This window comes from Mandrillus leucophaeus, unplaced genomic scaffold (assembly GCF_000951045.1).
Source record: "Mandrillus leucophaeus isolate KB7577 unplaced genomic scaffold, Mleu.le_1.0 Scaffold262, whole genome shotgun sequence".
NCBI lineage: Eukaryota > Metazoa > Chordata > Mammalia > Primates > Cercopithecidae > Mandrillus > Mandrillus leucophaeus.
The window spans coordinates 110,930-131,207 of NW_012102721.1; the positions used below are offsets into that span (position 1 = coordinate 110,930).

Sequence of the window (20,278 nt, forward strand, 5' to 3'; positions counted from 1 at the left end):
ATACAGAGGAAGCACGTTTGACCCTGAATTGATAATCACTGGAGCAGAAGGACGGGGACACGGGGGGGTGAGTGATACTACTGGGTCTGTTTTTGTGTAAGTCTGATAGGTTCCATCAAAAGAAGTGTAAAATAACCAAAAGGCTTAGCGGGGACTCATCCTTGCGGGCACGTTTGCCGAGGTGTAGGCAAATGCTGCCTCCCGCAGTTGCATAATCGCCGGGGGTAAATGTGGAAGTTCGTCAATCAGCAAGGCCGTAGTGGGGGCTGACTGGCAGCAAGCCCAGCGCTGCGTGGCTGTCATCTTGCCTCGAGGCCCATTTGCCCTCTATAAATAACCGTCTATATGAATGCTTTACTATTTTAACACACATGGGCCACAGCTGCTGAGCACGTTTGTTTACGTAGCTATGAAACCTTCTGTAAACACCACTATCTCAAAATCGCCCATGTGTCAGGAACATAAACGGCCCCCTTTAAAAATATATCTGCAGATGAGACACGGCCAACTCCTGGATGTCTGAGTGGCTGGTGTCAGAATTTTCCAGGGTTTGATTCATTTTCAAAAATAGAACCACATGACTGGAAGGTTCTTAAAGGTCACCTGGCATGTCCCTCTGACTTGAGGCGGGACCGGGCCAAAGCCATTCCTAAGGGATGCGGGGCTGTTCTGCGTGGGTGTGGGGCCATCTTTTGTGCAGTCCCTTTGAGGCCATGAAAGGGGGGCTCACTTCCAGCCTTCAAGGAGCCCACTTTCATTTTCTAAAAATGGAACCTGACCCTGCAATGCGGCTGGCGTTGGAAGGCAGTGCATCCACACAGCACCACTTGCCTGCACCGGGCCTGAGCTCCCAGCAGACGGAAGGACCCAGGTGGCCTCCTGCGGGATAACTCGGGTCTCCGGAAAACACCACGTTAGGATCATCCTGTGCCCAGGATGCCTGCTTCCTATCAGGGAAGAGGGCACCGCGTGAAGGTGGCCACGTGGGCCTCCCCCGCTCCCTGGAAGAGGCCTGCTCATGGAGACCACTGAGCACAGCAGGTTAAGGTCAACTGCGACATTTTTGAAAGAAGTGATGAGCGCAGGGGAAGCTGTTTTGTGTTAGCTTGCTATTATCACGGCTCCTGATTTCCAGTCCAGCACTACGATGAATAATTAGATCCCTGTGAATTTGTTTTCCTCGAGTGTGCATTTGGTCCACTTTTTTTTTTTTTTCCTGTGGTTTTGAGAGATTGAAGCATTTTTCTCCCCTAAGGGCCTGTTTAATGCCCATAAATCCTAATTGAGCTTTTCATTCACAAACAGTATCCTGCTGAAATGTAAGAGATCAGCTGTACTAGGAGTACTGAGTTGTACGATTCCTCTGAGGAAAAGACCAAGACACATTCAGTTTCCAGACACCTCTAGAACTTTCTAGAACCGCCAGCCCCCCAAGTCTAGGAAGTAGAAAACTATTTTTTAAAAGAAAATGAGTAGGATTTGCCTTTTTCCAGGGAGTGGGGTGAACATTTGGATTGGTTTTGCTGGTAATTACTCAGATTTCTCTTGAAAGCTGTGGAAAGGCCATAAGGTGCTCAGAGGCAAGTATCACTGTTAATTACCAAGAAAACCATGTTCCTCCCTTTGGAAAGGCTCACTTATTACCAGCTGTCATCAGAAAGACAGGGCCTGCCCCAGGGAGAATTCCAACTCAGGGATATCACAAAGATAATTTGTGTATTCCAGATTCATTTATTTTACAGAGATTGGGCTTTGGTTTGAGGGAACACAAAGCTTAACTCCCACAATTTAAAGCTCAGATTAGCATCAGTAACCACAGGGTACATCTCCAGTGGTTTTTGCTTCTTGAGCTTGGAGACACTGCCCTCTCTCACGTCCTCTTGGGGGAATTTATGGTGAAAAGCGAAAAGAAAAACTGCATCCTGAGTGGTCAGTAGATAGTGTCAGAGGCTGTAGCTCTGTGGCCGCTAGGGGGATCCAGAGTCCCTGTGCTCGGCTGAGGTTGGGGAAGTTTCTGGTCTGTAGGAAAGTGACAGCTCCCTGTTTGAATTATTTCTCCTCCCTCCTCCCCAGCCTCCCCTCCTCCTCTCTCCTCCCCTTCTCTTCCTCTCCTTTCTCCCCGCCCTGCCTTCCATTCTCCTCCCTCCTATCTCCTTCCCTCCTCCCCTTTTCCTCCTCCCCTGCCCTCCCTTCTACTTCTCCCTTCTATCTCCCTTCCTCCTCCCCTCCCCTCCACCTAACTATTGCCTCACAAATGCACCCCCAAATCAGGCTCAAAGTACAGCTCCTGTTAACACCTGGAGCACTTATGTCTTATTTCGCAACAGTGACTTTTGTTATTCTTTAAAATTACTTTCCCATTAGGTTCCTGCGCCTTTTGTTCCATGAAAAGGCGACCGCTCCCACCATTGAGCTCCACGCAAAGCCCTCTACTCACGTTTTCACTGTTTGCTGCATTTAAAAACCCTATAGCAAAAGTTTCACACCACCACCGTAAGAGAAATTTGTTAGGGGTTGTGACCTTGCCTGTTGGGTACAGGGAGGTAGAAACATGGGACCAGTGACTTTTCCCTAAAAGGGATCACAGGATTAAGTTACTTGTCACAGGTTGATGAAGAACCTGGGGCCAGCCTGCTGGTCATGCAATTTCAGACAATATAAACCACCCGAATCTCAAGCCGAAGACTTAAAAGCACAAAAGGGCTGATGGTATCAGGAAAAAGGACCCCAAAGACACCATTACTACCTCAAAGAACAATAAAGGCCTTAATGAATTAGGGTTCTGGTTTATACTTTCCCTGTGAGGCACTATGGTTATCTTGAGTCATAGCTGATGGCTCTGTTTTGGGGGATGTTACATACAAACATGGGCAGAACCTGCTTTGCTGTTGGGATGTGTAATGTGCAAATTTCAGATATGAGCGAAGACGTCAGTAAAAACAGACCATTTTCTCTATTTCCTGAACAGATCATCTTCCCTAAAACATCCCAGTGATAAGCCATTAACAAGAGGGCCGGCGGGATTAAGATGAATGGATCTTCAACTTTTTTCTTTTCTGCTAGAGTTATTTACTTGTCTGCAACTTTATACTTACTGGGGGCTCGGCAGGTCAAGTGTGGAGAGGATACTAGGCACTCACTTCATACAAAAGAGAAACCAATACTATAGGCCTTATAAATGACTCTCAAAGAATGGGTGAAATTGCATTTTTATTAAAGCAGTTTGTCAGGCTTCCTTTGAAAGACTTAACTTCTTCCTCCTAACTTGGTAATAAATAACCTCAAGTATTCAAATTAGCAATGTTTTAAGGCCATTTAAAACGTGCTTTAGAGACAGATCAGATTTTAACTTAGGTAAATATTTGGAGACTTAAAATATGTTACATGGTGATTTTTCATTGTTCATTAATTTATTTTCCAAAGGGCTTTTAAAAACTAAATGGTTAGGCTTCTTGGCGGATATACTTCAGGAGAGACACGTAGGCATACTATGTCATGAAGCAAGGGGATGTTGTCAATATTGCATGAGGTTTAGTATTCTAGATCTTGTAATAGATAAGAACATCAGGTCCAGTTTAAAATGAGCATCTATCCCACAGCCATTCCAGGATAGAACACATCTTACCTGTGGCTTCCACCATTCCTTCTAGGATGACCACAATTTCCAGTTCCTCTTTGGGCAGCTGGGCTTTGGAGATCTCCCAGAAAGGACTCTGTTGATTAATTTCATGGCTAATGATCAGCGGTGACACCAGAAACAGACGGTCATCCCCCGTGTAATACCCTACGTTGATATCCGTCTGATTCAACGGGATGAACTCCCCCTCCGAGGTCTGTTTGGATTTGATCAACTTGGCTCTGATGGAAGCCTCCACAATGTGGGAATTCCTAAGGTCCCCTACCCGGAACATCAGGCACAGTTTCCCATCCCGCATGGAGATCACCGCATGGGTGGAAAAGACCAGGGTCTCTGCCCTCTTCTTGGGTTGAGAGATTTTTACAAACATGCATCCCACCATGAATGCATTGACAATGGACCCCAACACAGATTGGATTAAGAGGAGAATAATTCCCTCTGGGCATTTATCCGTGATGACCCGGTAGCCATAACCAATGGTGGTTTCTGTCTCTATTGAGAATAAAAAAGCAGAGACGAACCCGTTGAGGTTGGTAACACAAGGAGTCCAGGAGGGGTCCTCTATGTGGTCCATATCTCCCCGGATGTACGCGATCAACCACCAGATCATTCCAAAAAAGAGCCAGGTCACTGTGTAAACCATGACGAAAATCAACAGGTTGAATCTCCACTTCAGGTCGACTAAGGTGGTGAAGATATCGGTCAGGTAGCGATAGGTCTCCCTCACGTTGCCATGATGAACGTTGCATTTTCCATCTTTCCTCACGTACCTCTGGATTTTCCTTTTGGTCCGGTCTCGGCTGATGTGTCTCGGCAGGTCATCCCTGGCCTGCTTAGGCAACTTTGGCTGGTGAATGGCCACTGGGCTCTCGACATCCTGATCCATGGAGTCGCCCTCCAGGACGTTAGCTGGTGGTTTGGAGAAAAGAAAAGAAACACTGAATGAAAGGCTGGCTCTTTGAGGACAATGGAACGGCACACTTTGTATGGGCTGGTGAAACCAAATACCATTTGTGTAGCTATAAACAAAGTAGACAAAGCCATTTTTATTCCACACCATCTGGATAGGCCTCTAGTTGACTTGGACTTCTGTGCTCTTCGATCTAGTTTGTGTAAGTAAGTACTTCACCATTCTGCCCACCAGGATGGAGCTTATTGCTGCAAAATTGTGTCCCTGCCAGCAGGTTCTACTGAGTCAGCTCTTACAGAGGGATGCCTCCCAACTCTGTCTGAGATGCTGTGGCATGGGAGAGACTTACAGTAAGCTCAGAATGAAGGAGTCCTCTTTAGATTCAGTCTTAGCTCTACTACTTAGCAACTCTTAGTGGGCTCTTAGCCATGATATCTGTTATGGACTGTATTGTGTCCCTACCAAATCCATATAGGGCTTGAGCCCCAACCCCTAAGGTGACTGAATTTGGAGATAAGGCCTTTAAGGAGATAGTTAAAGGTTAAATGAGACTATAAGGTTTGGGCTCCAATCTAGTAGGACTGGTGTCCTTATGAGAAGGGGAAGAGATACCAGCAGTGCACACAAACAGAGGAAAAGCCATATGAGACACAGGGAGAAGGTGGTCATCTGCAAGCCAAGGAGAGAGGGCTCCCAGAAACTAACCCTGCCAACACCTTGATCTTGGACTCCCGCCTCCAGAACAATGAGAAAATAAATGTCCGTTGTTTAAACCACCCAGTCTGTGATATTCTATTATGGCAGCCTGAACTGACTTACAACACACTATCCAAATTCATAAGCATCAGTTTCCTCATTTACAAAATGACCATGATACCCACCTCAGTGTTATAAGGTTAAACAAAACCATGTATGTGTTCTGTGCCTGCATGTAACAGACTTGCAATCAATTTCTTTTTATAATAAATTTTTCCCTTGTCACTTTCCTTATGTTTAGGGCAAGCATCTTGAACAAGCTCTTTGAAATTTGTTGGCCAAATTTCAGGGTTTAGAAAACATTTCTAGTTTTTGTTGGTAAGTATGCATGCATTGTACTTTAATGGTTGATTCAATGCCAAGGTTAAAAAAAAAAGGGTGGAGAAATGTTCTCTCTCTCTGTGCTTACAAATTTGATTTGGTTTCTGCCTCCTCTACCTTCAACATCTGTAATTTTAGCTTGTGGTTATTTTCCTTCTTTTAAAAAAGTTTTAAAATTACTATTTTAGAGATAGGGTCTCACTCTGTCACCCAGGCTGGAATGTAGTGGCACCATCATAGCTCACTGCAGTCTCGATCTCCTGGGTTCAAGTGATCCTCCCACCTCAGCCTCCTGAGTAGGCACAGGAGGCACAGGCTTATGCCACTATGCCTGGCCAATTATTTTTATTTTCATGGAGATGGGGGTCTCACTATATTGCTCAGGCTGGTCTTGAACTCCTGATCTCAAGTCATCCTTATGCTTTGGCCTCCCAAAACGCTGGAATTACAAGCATGAGGCACCATGTCTGGTTACGTTCTTTCTTATGGCTTTCATGATTAACACATTGGTTCACTCATTAGTTAATAATGCATTAGGAAAGCTCTCCTAAAACTTGAGTGCAGGGGAATTTTGGAACTGATTCTGCTGTTTAAAAGCATATAATCCACTTATGAAATTATTTATTTGGCCAGAAATACTAAAGTCTTCCGAAAGTTTGGTAAGAAATTTCTTTCTCCAGACTTAAATTCTGTGTCCTTTGACTCTGCCATGTGTTTCCTTTGTGGACATTCTGTTTTTATCTTGGTTAAAGGAGAAATTTCATCTGTCAACAAACCATCATTTATCTGAATGAGAACATAGCCAGAGATGGGATTTGAGTGCCACCAACCTAACTTATGAGTTAACTTTGCTCATGGATGATCAGTTGCCTTAAAAATCAGTCCCCTGGATCTGTTTTTATGTTTCAGCCTCAGGAAGAGACAGCATCTGTTCTGCAGAGCCTACTCTCCAGTCTGACAGCTTTGACTTTCAGATGATCGCCCTCAATAATCCTTCATTGATAATAAGAAAAGTCCTTCATTTGTAAGAAAATTTGCTTTTTTCCCTTTCTTAGAACGAATACCAGGACAGATGTTGATGGGAGGGCTGAAGGTGGGGTGGGTGTGTGGATGGAGGGAGAGGCCATGTCCTGCTCACTGGAGGTGGGGTGGGTGTATGGATGGAGGCAGAGGCCATGTCCTGCTCACTGCCACTACCCCCTACATGGCAGGGTATTCTTGTCCTTGCATGGTCAACTCCGAGCTCTCAGTGCTAATTTTTTTGTGCTGAGTGGAAGTCCCTAAATATGGCTTTATATGGAATAGTGTCTGGGCTCAAACTCTGCCTGGCTGGGGAGACCTTGTCTGCAGAGTCCTGTGAAGGCTCCAGCAGGCCTGGTGTATATCCCACGTTGGCTGCTGGGAGGCTGCCCAAATGTGCAAAGCCACCCTAAGCTCTTGTCTTTCTGAGTCCTTAAGTGGAAGAAGAGGGTTTGTCAAATTAGCTGATTCTCAAGTCTTCAGTGATACTTCATACTTTAAAACTGTTATGAAGGAAATTTATTCCTGCCTCCCCCCATCCCCAATTTGTAGGCTTTATCCTTTTTCTACTAAACTGCAAACCCCCAGCTCCAGGCAATTGTCTTGACCCCTGGAAGAACCTGTCTTGAAAGGTTAATGAATGAGTAGTGATCAGTGCTCTGGAGAAAGTCTGGGGGGGATATCTGTTGCTTCCCTAAAATCCAGTTTCTCACCAGGGCTGGACCACATTTCCCATCCTCTTTGCATTGAGGGTTGGCCATGGTGGTTGAGTCTTGGCCTATCTGGACTTGAGTGTGTCTTCCTGGGCCATTGTCCTAAATAGCGGATGTGTCCCCTCCTTATGCCTTTGCCCCTTCTGTGGGGCACAATGAAGTCAAGAGGTGAAGGAGCCTGGGTCCCAAGTCATGGGTGGAGAGCTGCTATCTGTCTAGAAACAAGGAAAGCAATGATTGTGTTTGACCCATTATATATTTTGCATCTGTTTTCAAATTGAGCCTTATCTCTAATATTATGGGCAGAAATATATGACACCTATAAGCAGAAGAGTGGTCAGGGGGAATCAGAGAAGAGGAAGCTGAAGATGAATGTTTGGGTTTAGTGTTTGGGGTTAATTAAATGCTTGTGTTTGGTATTGGGGGAAAAATGTAATGCAATCCTATTTCATTGCCTTTAAAAACCAACAAAAATTAAACACTGCATGTTCTCACTCATAGACGGGAGTTGAACAATGAGAACACCTGGACACAGGGCAGGGAACATCACACACTGGGGCCTGTTGGGGGCCAGGGGGCTGGGGGAGGGATAGCATTAAGGGAAATACCTAATGGAAACGACGAGTTGATGGGTGCAGCAAACCAACATGGCACATGTATACCTATGTAACAAACCTGCACATTGTGCACATGTACCCTAGATCTTAAAGTATAATAACAATAAAATGCAATAACAATGGGAAACACAAATTGAAAAACAAACAGAAAAAGCCAAACCTCCCTGGTAGTGTGTTTGGAAGGTGGCTCCAGTGGGTGCCTCACAGGTGAGGCTGTGGGTGCAGGCCAGGCGCATCCATGGGGAGATAGGGAGGGGAGGCTGGGCCTTGCATCATGGCAGCTGGTGGGATGAACAGGCATGGAGTTGAGAGAAACCAAAAAAGCCAAGGAAATGTGAGAGTTCTGGGAGAGAAGAGCCTGAAGGAGGAGCCCCAAGGGGCCAGGAAGGGCACAGTCAGAGAGGAGGAAGAGGGTGTGGGGCATGGGGTGGACGAGAGCGAGAGAGGGGCCAGGGCCTCGGGGCTGTGTCCAGAGTCATCACAGGGAATGGGGCTAGGGAGAGAGGATGAGTCCAGGTCTGAGCATGGAGTGGCGGCCCAGCACTCATGGGCACGCATGTGGATGTTGCAGGGTAAATATAGAAGGAAATGGTGATCACATTTTGTAACGTTTCTTTCTTTCTCGGAATCCCAGGTATGAATTTGAGTGGGGGATCTAAATCGTATCTCCAGGAGCATTTTGAGCTGCTCTGTAGGGCAAGTTGCACCTGTGGTTGGGAAAGCAGACATTTCTCCCATGTTCCTGCACAGCTGATGACACAGGCAAGTTCTTACCACCAAGGATAATGTAGAGAGGGTACACCCTCTGCTAACCGTGAAATGCTGCACAAATGTGCAAAGGGACCCAAGGAATGGCGCTGGGAACTTGGACGATTTACTTGACTTTGAGAGTAGCTTTTCAGGATTTTGGCTCCCAGTAAATGTGGGCCTGTGTGAAGGTCAGTTTTTCTCCTCCTCTCTCTTCTTTCTCTTTCTCTTTTAGAAAAATTATCAATTTACATGGAACTAGCTAAGGTACAAAATAGCCTTATATTGAAATTTAATCTGAAAGACTTAATAACAAATGACAGAGCCACAGCTGGGCGGAGCCTTGTCCTCCAAATCAGTGGGATTGTGTTGTTGCAATTCAGGTACAGCTCTTGTTGCAGGGAAGGCTGCCCTGGTGGCCCTGGTCTGTAGGAGATGTTTCTTACATTTCAAATTGTATATGAATTTTGCAGGTGAAACTTCCAGTATCCAAGAAAACATTCCAAAAGTACTTTGAGACTTTTTAATGTCATGGGGAAAACCTACTTGAGAAAAACAGGATAGACCTCAAATGTACCTGGAAAGTCAAAGATTGGAAGGAAATACACCAGATGTGAATGTTAATAGGGCAATTTTGGGTGGTGGGTTTATGGGTACTTTTAAATTTTCTAGAATAAATTTATATTACTTTTATAATTAAAAAAACAAATTGCCAAACAACACATCAAGATATCTTTTGATATCTGATTTATCTTAAATTTAAGATACCTTTAAAGTGTCTCGATGTGTTGTTTGGCAATTTAGAGTGGTCGTCGACCGACCTCCCCAACAGCACTTGGGTTTTCCTGTTGAGAGGGTGGACTGAGAGACAGGACTAGCTGGATTTCTTATTCTAGGCCGACTAAGAATCCCTAAGCCTAGCTGGGAAGGTGACCACATCCACATTTAAACACGGGGCTTGCAACTTGGCTCACACCTGGCCAATCAGGTAGTAAAGAGAGCTCACTAAAATGCTAATTAGGCTAAAACAGGAGATAAAGAAATACCCAATCATCTATTGCCTGAGAGCACAGGGGGAGGGACGATGATCAGGATATAAACCCAGGCATTCAAGCCGGCAATGGCTACCCTCTTTGGATCCCCTCCCTTTCTATGGGAGCTCTGTTTTCACTCTATTAAATCTTGTGACTGAAAAAAAAAAAAAAAAAAAAAGAAATGTATCACACAAAGAGTTAAATAATGATAAAGCACTTGATCTAAACGTATCCCATCCGATGTAGCTGACAATTTAGAAACTGAGACATTTGCTTAACCTGAATCCAAGAAAATCATAACTAAATCCTATAGGGTCCTTGTTGGGGGTATGAATTAGAAGGAAAAGTGAGAATGTATGCAAGTTTGAGGCGACTTGAGGAGTGGGCCCTATAGGACAAGTCGAGTCAGCTATCCCTGTAACTGTCCAGGGGACTTTGAAGGAGGAGGGCATCCAGGAGGCCTGGGAGCTGGAGGGGCTGTCACAGCGAGCTAAGAAGAAAGGGACAGATGTCATCTTTCTCTTGGGTTTAACCAAGTGTCAGTTGTTCGGGCAGTGCCCTTAGTGACACAGAAGTGTGGTTTCTTCATTAAAAATCACCCCCAACTCACAGAAGGGAGAAAACATTTTCTAGTCATACATCTGATAAGGGATTAGGATCCAGAATATATAAAGAACTCTTACACCTTAACAAAAAAATAACCCGTTCAGAAATGGGCAAAGGACTTGAATAGACATCTCTCCAAAGAAGATATCCAAATGGCCAATAAGCAAATGGAAAGATATTCTTCATCACTAGTCATTAGAAAAATGCAAATCAAAGCCATAATGAGATACCACTTCGCATCTATTAGATAGTTATTATTTTAAAAAAAGAAAATAGCAAGTGTTGGCGGAATGTAGAGAAATTGGAATGCTGGTATATCACTGGTGGGAGTGTAAAATGGTACAGCTGCTATGAAAAACAGTATGTTAGTCCCTCAAAAAGTTAAACATAGAACTACCATGTAATCCAGCAATTGCACTTCTAGGAAACCCAAAGGGATTAAAAGCAGGGACTCAAACAGATTACTTGCACACCAGTGTTCATACTAACATTATCCATAGCAGTGAAATGGTGAATACAACTGTTACATCAAGAAATGAATGGCTAAACAAAATGTGGTATGTACATACAATGGACTATTACTCAGCCTTAAAAAGGAAGGAGATTCTGATGTATGCTACCACATGGGTGAACCTTGAAGACATTATTTAAATGAAATAAACCAGACACAGAAGGACGAATATACGGAAGGAAATTCTGATACAGGCTACAACATGGATGAACCTTGAAGACATTATTTAAATGAAATAAACCAGACACAAAATGACAAATACATATCTACTTATATGACAAACTTAGAACAGACAAATTCATACAGACAGAAAGTAGAATAGAGGCAACCAGGAGCTGGGGGAAGGGGGAAATGGACAGTTATTTCTTTGGGATGCTAAAAAAAACTTCTGGAAATGATGATGATGGTTGTGCAACATTGGGAATGCACTTAATGCCATTAAATTGGACACCTAAAAGCAGTTAAAATGGTAACTTTTATATTATGTATATTTTACCACAATTAAAAAAATGACTGACTCAAATAGTTTTTGTGATATTGACAGTCCCTAGATGATCCATCAGCTATGGCTCACTTTTCTTTCTTTTTTCTCTCTCCTCATCCCCTGAATTGAAATAATGTTGCAACTTTGTTCTAGCACTCTTTAGTAGAGAGGATGATTAAAAAAAATGTAAGACCTCTTGCCACGTGAAATCTATTACTAATCACCAAAAGGGCCTCATTTGAAACAGATTTCCTCTGGTTGGAAGTAAGCCGCAAGTTAAAACAATGTGAAAACAGAGATCAGAGAAAGGGGCACTGGGGAGGCTGTCAGCAATATTACATTTAAATTTATCTTGGGTGTAGAGCAGGATGGGTTTGCCCAAAGTAATGGTGAGTATGTGCTTGCCTCCTGATGGACTAAGACTGGAATAGTGGGGACATCTGAAAAGCAAGCACAGGAAGTCCCAGCCAGAGCAATCAGGCAAGGGAAAGAAATAAAAGACATCCAGATAGGAAAAGAAGTAGTCAAATGATCTCTCTTTGCTGATAATATGATTCTATACCTAAAAAATGCTAAAGACTCTGCCATAAGGCTCCTGGAACTGATAAACAACTTCAGTAGAGTTTCAAGATGCAAAAATCAATGTACAAAAATCAGAGTCACTTCCATACACTAATAACGTTCAAGCTGAGAGCTGAATCAAGAATAAAATCCCACTTATAGTAGCTACACAAAAATAAAACACCTAGGAATATATCTAACCAAGGAGGTGAATGATCTCTACAAGAACTACAAAACACTGCTGACAGAAATCAGAGATGACATAAATGGAAAAACATCCCATGCTCATGGACTGGAAGAATCAGTATCATTAAAATGGCCATATTGCCCAAAGCAATCTACAGATTCAATGCTCTTCCTATGAAACTACAAATGTCAGTTTTCACAGATTTATAAAAACTGTTCTAAAATTCATATGGAACCAAAAAAGAACCTAAATAGCTAAAGCAATCCTAGGCAAAAAGTACAAAGCCAGAAGCATCATATTACCTGACTTCAGACTACGCTATAAGGCTACAGTAACCAAAACAGCATGGTACTGGTACAAAAACAGACACATAGACCAATTGAACAGAACAGAGAACTCAGCAATAAAGCCACATACCTATAGCCATCCAGTCTTTGACAAAGTCGACAGAAGTAAGCAGTGGGGAAAGGACTTTCTATTTAATCATAGTACTGGGATAGCTGGCTAGCCATGTGCAGAAGAATGAAATTGGATCCCTACCTTTCACCATATACAAAAATTAACTCAATATAGATTAAAAGTTTAAATATAAGACCTCAAACTATAAGAATCCTAGAAGGAAACCTAGGAAACACCATTCTGGACATCAGCCTTGGGAAAGAATTTATGACTATGTCCCACGAAAACAATTACAACAAATCGAAAGTTGATACACAGGCCCTGATTAAACTAAAGAGCCTCTGTACAACAAAATAAACTATCAACAGAGTAAACAGACCAACCAAGGTAATGGGAGGTAATATTTGCAAACTGCATCTGACTAAGGTATAATATCCAAAATCTAAAAGGAACTTTATTTAACAAGCAAAAAACAAATAACTCCATTAAAAAGTGGGCAACAGACATAAACAGATTTCTCAAGAGAAGACATACAAGCGGCCAACGAATGTACAAAAAATGTTCAACATCTCTGATCATCAGAGAAATGCAAATGAAAGCCGCAGTGAGATACCATTTCATACCAGTCAGAATGGCTATTATTAAAAAGTCAAAAAACAACAGATCCTCGTGAGGCTGTGGAGAAAACGGAAACTTATATACTGTTGGTGGAAATATAAATTAGCCACCATGGAAAGCAGTTTGGAGATTTCTCAAAGAACTCAGAGCTGCCATTCAACCTAGCAATCCCATTACTGAGTATATTCCCAAAGGAAAAGAAATTCTTCTACTAAGAAGATATATGCATTTGTACGTTCATCACAGCATTATTCACAAATAGTAAAGATATGGAATCAACCTAGGTGCCCATCGTTGGTGGACTGGTTAAAGAAAATGTGGTACAATACACCATGGACTACTACACAGCCATGAAAAGAATGAAATCACATCCTTTGCAGCAACGTGGATGTAGGTGGAAGTCATGCTCCCAAATGAATTAATGCAGGAACAAAAAACGAAATACTATATGTTCTCACTTATGAGTGGGAGCTAAACACTGAGGACTCATGAATGTAAAGACAGCATTGGTAGACACTGGGGACTACTAGAGGGGAGAGGGAGGGACGGGCACAAGGGTTGAAAAACTATTGATACTCTGTTCACTAAATGCATGACAGACTGTCATACTCCAAACCTCAGCATCAAGTGATATGCCCATGTAACAATCCTGCACATGTACTCCTTGAATCTAAAATAAACATTGAATGACAGAAAACAAATAAAGAAAAGCAAGAACAGCATGTGTAAAAGTCATTAAAGGCATGAAACAGCTTTGGCTGGGAGTGGCCCAGATTCTGTGCTGCTGGTATGCGGTGTGCATGGAGGAAAGGAAGGGGAATGAGAAAGGAGAGGGGGATGAAGCCCAGGCCGGGCCCTGAAGTCCTCTGTGCAAGACTAAGGAGATTGGTTTTAAACTGAGGAGTGACGGGATTGAGTATTTTGAGTGTTTTAGAAAGATCTCTGAAGACATCCAGGCGAGCTTTCCTGTAGGCAACCAGGTGTGTGGGGCCAGAGCTGTGGGCGACCTGGACCTGGAGCAGATGCAGAGGAAGCATTTCTCAAGAGTATTATTCACTGCAGCCTGTGGGACAACTGATTGCCCTCCTGGAACAAAAATGATGAGTTTCATCCTTATTCCTTTTATTCGAATAAATTCTAAAGAGATTAAGGATTTAAAGGCAAAAAATAAAACTACAGAAGTATAAGATGTCTTTAAAAAAATAATTCTAAGATTTGGGTAGGCCTTTTTTTTTAAACCATGATAGAAATCTAGAAACTATTTTAAAAGAATATTTTGGGCAATGTAAAAATTGTAAATGTCTATTAAAAAAACAGGAAAAATATTTACAACACAACACATATATATTCCCAGTTTACAAAAGCAATAAATACCCCAACAGAAAAAAATGGTCAAAGGAAATAAATGAGGAGTTTCTGAGAGAGGGAATATGTATCACAAGGTCAGGAGTTCCAGACCAACCTGGCCAACATGGTGAAATCATGAGTACTGGGAGGTAGTGGATGTGATTTTATATGTAAGCCTAGCCAGCGTGGTGGCTCACACCTGTGATCCCAGCACTTTGGAAGGACAAGGGGGATGGATCACCTGAGGTCAGGAGTTCAACACCAGCCTGGCCAACAAGGTGAAATCCTGTCTCTACTAAAAATACAAAAATTAGCCAGGCATGGTGGCGGGCACCTGTAGTCCCAGCTACTTGGGAGGCTGAGGCAGGAGAATCGCTTGAACCTGGGAGGCAGAGGTTGTAGTGAGCCGAGATCACGCCACTGAACTCCAGCCGGGGCAATAGAGTGAGACTCCGTCTCAAAAAAAAAAAAAAAAAAAAAAGCCAGAAAACATATAAAAAGACTGTCCATCCATGGCAAAGGAAAGCAATACAAATAAGATAAATTTTGTTACCCTAAGATTGGCAAAGTTTTAAATAAATGACAAATGAGTATGTGAAAGGTGTGTGTTGGGAGAGGAAGTATAATTTCATACTTGTACGTATTATGTGTAAGAGCACAGTCTTTCCGGAAGGTAGGGTAAGAGTAGGTATCACAATTTAGAAATGAACATTTCTGAATTGGACTGACAATTCAGGGTCATTTATTCTAAGGAATTAACATCACAAACATTCACAAATTGTATTCAGGGATGTAGTACAGCCTCTTTTATAATAGTGCAAAATCAGAAACTACCCAAATGTCTATCACCAGAACATTGGTTAAACGTACTGCTGCAGATGCAGATATAATCAACAGAATGCCATGCAGTCACTAAAAATTATTTTTCAACATTTTGGGATCGTCAACTCTTTGCAAAGATTATATCTTTTCAGTGAAGCTTACATTTATTTATTTGTGTTTTTTTGAGATGGAGTTTCACTCTTGTCACCCAGGCTGGAGTGCAATGGCATGATCTTAGCTCACTGCAACCTCTGCCTCCCGGGTTCAAGCGATTCTCCTGCCTCAGCCTCCCAAGTAGCTGGGACTACAGGTACCTGCCACCATGGCTGGCTAATTTTTATATTTTTGGTAGAGAGGGGGTTTCACCATGTTGGCCAGGCTGGCGTTGAACTCCTGACCTCAGGTAATCCGTCCCCCTTGTCCTCCCAAAGTGCTGGGATCACAGGTGTGAGCCACTGCGCTGGCCAGGCTTACATGTAAAATCTCATGCACTACCTCCCAGGACTCATGGTCATCCTTCCTTGTTTTACTGTTTTCTTTTTCTGTTGTGTTTTTCATCTTCCAATATGGTAGATGTTGTTCATTGTGTCCATTTTTAATTGTCTGTTGGCTCTTATCAGAAGGTATGTTCCAGGAGTGCAGGGATCTATTTCTTTTTTTTTTTTTTTTTTTTTTGAGACGGAGTCTCACTTTTGGAGTGCACTGGCCGGATCTCAGCTCACTGCAAGCTCCGCCTCCCGGGTTCACGCCATTCTCCTGCCTCAGCCTCCCGAGTAGCTGGAACTACAGGCGCCCGCCACCTCGCCCGGCTAGTTTTTTGTATTTTTTAGTAGAGACGGGGTTTCACCATATTAGCCAGGATAGTCTCGATCTCCTGACCTCGTGATCCACCCGTCTCGGCCTCCCAAAGTGCTGGGATTACAGGCTTGAGCCCCCGCGCCCGGCCGCAGGGATCTATTTCTGTTTTATTCACTGATAGAGCTCAGGCCCTGGAAAAAGCACCTGGTACATGGAGTAGGGCCACAGCACTTATTTATTGAATGAGTGGGTGTATGTTTACTGACCTGGCAAATTGTCCGTGCCACAGCATTAAGAGAAGAAACAGCATAAGAAACATATGGTCTACTTTGCAAATATTGCCATCTTACAGTAATGTGTGCATGTTTGTGAATGTGTGTGTGTGTAAAGAATGAATGTTCTCCAAAGTATAAACTTTGGTTAATCTGAGTTGTAAGTTTCTGTGGGTGTCTTTGCTTTCTCTTTTAATTTTTCTATTTTAAAATTTCCCCTAATATGCTTCTATCATCTAAAGAATCAGTAGGAAACAGAAATCTATTTCTATTTTGAATAACCAAAACAAATGCTGCACAGAGCTGCTGGGAGCTGTCCACTGGACTTGGCAATAGGGATTCGCTAGTGTTGTGGATCGAAGGGTTCCCCTCCAAAGTTCATATCTACCCCAAACCTCAGAAGGTGACCTTATATGGAAATAGGGTCTTTGCAGATATACATAAGGTAGGGGTCAAGATATGATTATATTGAATTAAGTTGGGACCTAAGTCCAATTAGATGTCCCCATAAGAGACAGAGCAGGATTCACAGAGACATAAAGAAGCCAGGTGAAGACAGAGGCAGAGCCTGAAGAGATGTGGTCTCAAGTCAAGGAACACCTGGAGCCAACAGAAGCTGGAAGAGGCTAGGACAGATTCCCCCTTTGAGCTTTTGGAGGGAGGATGGCCTGCTGACACCCCAACTTTGCACTCTGACCTCTAGAATTTTGAGAGGATAAGTCTCTCTTGTTTTAAGCTGCCCAGTTCGTGGTATTTGTTATGGCAGCCCCAGGAAACTAATACCAGGGGTGACTGTGGTGATAGTGGTGTTGGTGGAGTGGTGGGGTCAAAGGCAGAGTGCAGTGGGTTAAGGAGTGACTCACCTGTGAGGGAGTGAAGGATGGTGAGCATAGATGAAGTATTTAAAGGCAGAGAGAGCTGGAGGGGAGCTGGATGGAGTGAGGACTCGTATGTGTGTGTGTGTGTGTGTGTGCATGGATGTGTGTGCATGTGTGCACATGTGTCATGGGTGTGTATGTGAACTGGGGGGAGTTTTGAATACTTTTACATGTTGAGAAGGAGACAAAGGGGTTTAGGCTGATATAAGGAAGAGGGATAGCTAGTGGAGTCAGGTGTTTGATGGAATAGAAGTCAAGACAAAATACTGCTGAGACCTCTGGTAGGAGGGTAGGCTCAAATGGAAAAAGTAACGAACTTCATCCCAGAGAGGTGGGGAAGATATGGGAGGAAGGGAGAAAGATAGGGGAGAAATAGGACCTTGGAGACAGTTCTCTTAGGGTTTGTGTCACAAAGAAGCCTCAAACTGGCTCATTTTTGAGGGTGAATTTCAAGAATGCTCTATGTCAGCTGATTCATTGAATTGAATCTGTATCTAGCAACAACAACAACAACAAACTGAACTCAGCATAATCACAGATCAAGCAAAGCTTTCTGCATCTTGACCGGTCATGAAAGGCATACATAAATGACTATTTGTATACCCATGTTCATAGCAGCATTATTCACAGTGGCCAAAAGGTGGTAGCAATTCAAGTGTCCATCAACAGACAAATGGATAAACAAAATGTGTTCTATCCACACAGTGGAGTATTATTCAGCCTCGAAAAGGAAGAAAGTTCTAATACATGCTGCAACATGGGTGAAGCTTGGGGACATTATGCTCAGTGAAATAAGCCAGACACAAAAGGACAAGTACTATATGATTTCACTTATGTGAGGTTCCTAGAATAGCCAAATTCATAGAGACAAAGCAAAATGGTGATTGCCAGGGGTTGGAGTAGGGGGGATGGGGAGTGAATGTGTAATGGGGACACTTTCTGGTTTGGGAAGATGAAGAGTTCTGGGAATGGATGGTATTTCCATTTACCTTGAATGCAACATTGAAGCGTGTGCTAAAGAATCATTAAAATGATAAATTTTATGTTAGGGATACTTTACCACAATGAAAAGGAGATTGTGCTTAAACATGAAAAGCATAAATACATTTAAAATGAGAGATCAGCTTGTGACTGCATTCTTATCTTATTGCAGGAAGAGTTTACAAAGAGCTACAATGCTATAGCTCCAGACTAAGGAATGGTGGGACTTTGCCATCATATTGATTCCTGCAATCCCAGATTTATAACCAGTTAGTGATGCCTCTGGGTATGTGTGTGTGTGTGTATATATATGTTTGAACTGCAAAGCAGATGTAGAGAAGAGCGTATGCAGAGAGATGCTTCCATTTTACAACCTAGACACATGCGAGAGATAATTCAGAGCTGTAGTTACAAGTGGCGCCAGAAGTTCAAAATCAATAGTTTCCTTTTGGTCCCTTGCCCTGATAATTATCCTTTGGCCTAAGTCCTTATCTGAAGTCTTACCCGCCAGTGACTGGTGATAACACTTGTCATTTGTGTCTGTGGTGTCATGTGAAGGTGAGCTGGTTCTGATTCGCTGTGTCCCTTGAGCTGTTGTGACTAGGGGAGACTATTCTAATCAGAATTCCAGGCAGACCAGAAAGTTTGAAGTCATAGGTGTATGTGGTAGAACAGATCCTACATCCCACGAGGACCTGGTGACAGCTTCTAAAGGGCAAAGGGTCCTGTTAGCATTTTAGCTTGGGGACCCCACAATGTGAATTTAAATTTAGAATGTCTAGTACCCACTGCAAGGTCAAAGCACTGATGCTGGCTGCTCATGGCATATGGCTGGGTAAAATGTGCAATTTCATTGGTTAAAGGAGACAAATGCCAGGTCTTTCTGGGCTGGATAAAGGAGACAGATATTCAATACCCTGATTCTTCTTCTCTTTTGGCGGGGACAGGGTCTCACTCTGTCACCCAGGCTGGAGTGCAGTGGTGCGATCACAGCTAACTGCAGCCTCAACCTCTGGGCCCAAGCAATCCTCCCACCTCAGCCCCCTAAGTAGCTGGGACTAGAAGCACGCGCCACCAAGCCCAGCTAAGTTTTGTAGTTTTTGTAGAGACAGGATCTTGCCATGATGCCCAGGCTGGTCGTGAACTCCTGAGCTCAAGCGATTCACCCACCTCGACCTCCCAAAGTGTTGGCATTACAGGCGTAGGCCACCGTGCCCAGCCCCTGATTCTTCTTTAAAGCAATTTCAAGAATCAGGACCGTCAACAGAACCATTAAGAACCTGCCATGACCATCATGTACAGCGATATAGGTTGTCCACTAACAAAGATACCCAGATGAGGGGAGAAAGAGGATGGAAACCTGGTCAATGTTTTCCCTGCCAAGACACGTGCCCTTTCACAGGCCTGAGTCCACCCAGAGGAAAGGGCACCTGTGGTAATTTGCACAAAGGCACTGTATGGGCTAGCAGCAGTCCTGCAACCTCAGGTGTCATTTACTTCATCCTCCTTTTTTTTTTTTTTTGGGTGAACACATGAAGAAAGTGAGGCCCAGGGAAGCCAACAGATTTGCCAGGAGGCAGAGCTGGAGTGAGCTCCCAGACCTTGGGATCCTAGGCTGTCCTTTCCTCCTTCTGTGTTCTCTGAAGCAGTGGCTGCTTCAGGCTATTCTCTTGCCCAGGGACTGTGGAGTTGGTGGTTTCCTTCTGAGAGCAAGAAGACATCTATTGCTCCTGATTCTTCCAGCGTGGAGCCTGCCAGTCCTGGGGAATCCCAGCTCTGCTGCCCACCAGCCAAGGGACCTGCAGCCTTAAGTCTTCATATGCAAAACAGGGTGAAATGTCCACCTTGCTGGGTTGCTGGGAGAATGAAATGACATAATGCACATTGGGAGCCTGGTGACAAGGTGCTTGGCTATAGTGCCTGGTGGGTCTGGGTTGGAATCCTGTTCTCCCAACTCCAGTCTGCATGTATTTGTTCAGGACACTTCTGCCTCAGAGTCTGTTTCCTCAACTGCATAATGAAAATAATAAGACCTACCTTGAAGAGTTCAAGTGAGAAA

General features: G+C 43.5%; 1 protein-coding gene across 2 annotated transcripts in view; it reads right to left on the reverse strand.

The window, feature by feature from the left end:
• Positions 1–20,278, reverse strand: part of LOC105542557 (G protein-activated inward rectifier potassium channel 2) — a 319,874-nt gene that overhangs the window by 104,274 nt on the left and 195,322 nt on the right. For both annotated transcript variants that reach the window (XM_011984138.1, XM_011984139.1), the window contains exon 3: positions 3,626–4,546. In XM_011984138.1, coding sequence (XP_011839528.1) covers positions 3,626–4,546 — 921 coding nt within the window. The remainder of the gene's footprint in view (positions 1–3,625; positions 4,547–20,278) is intronic.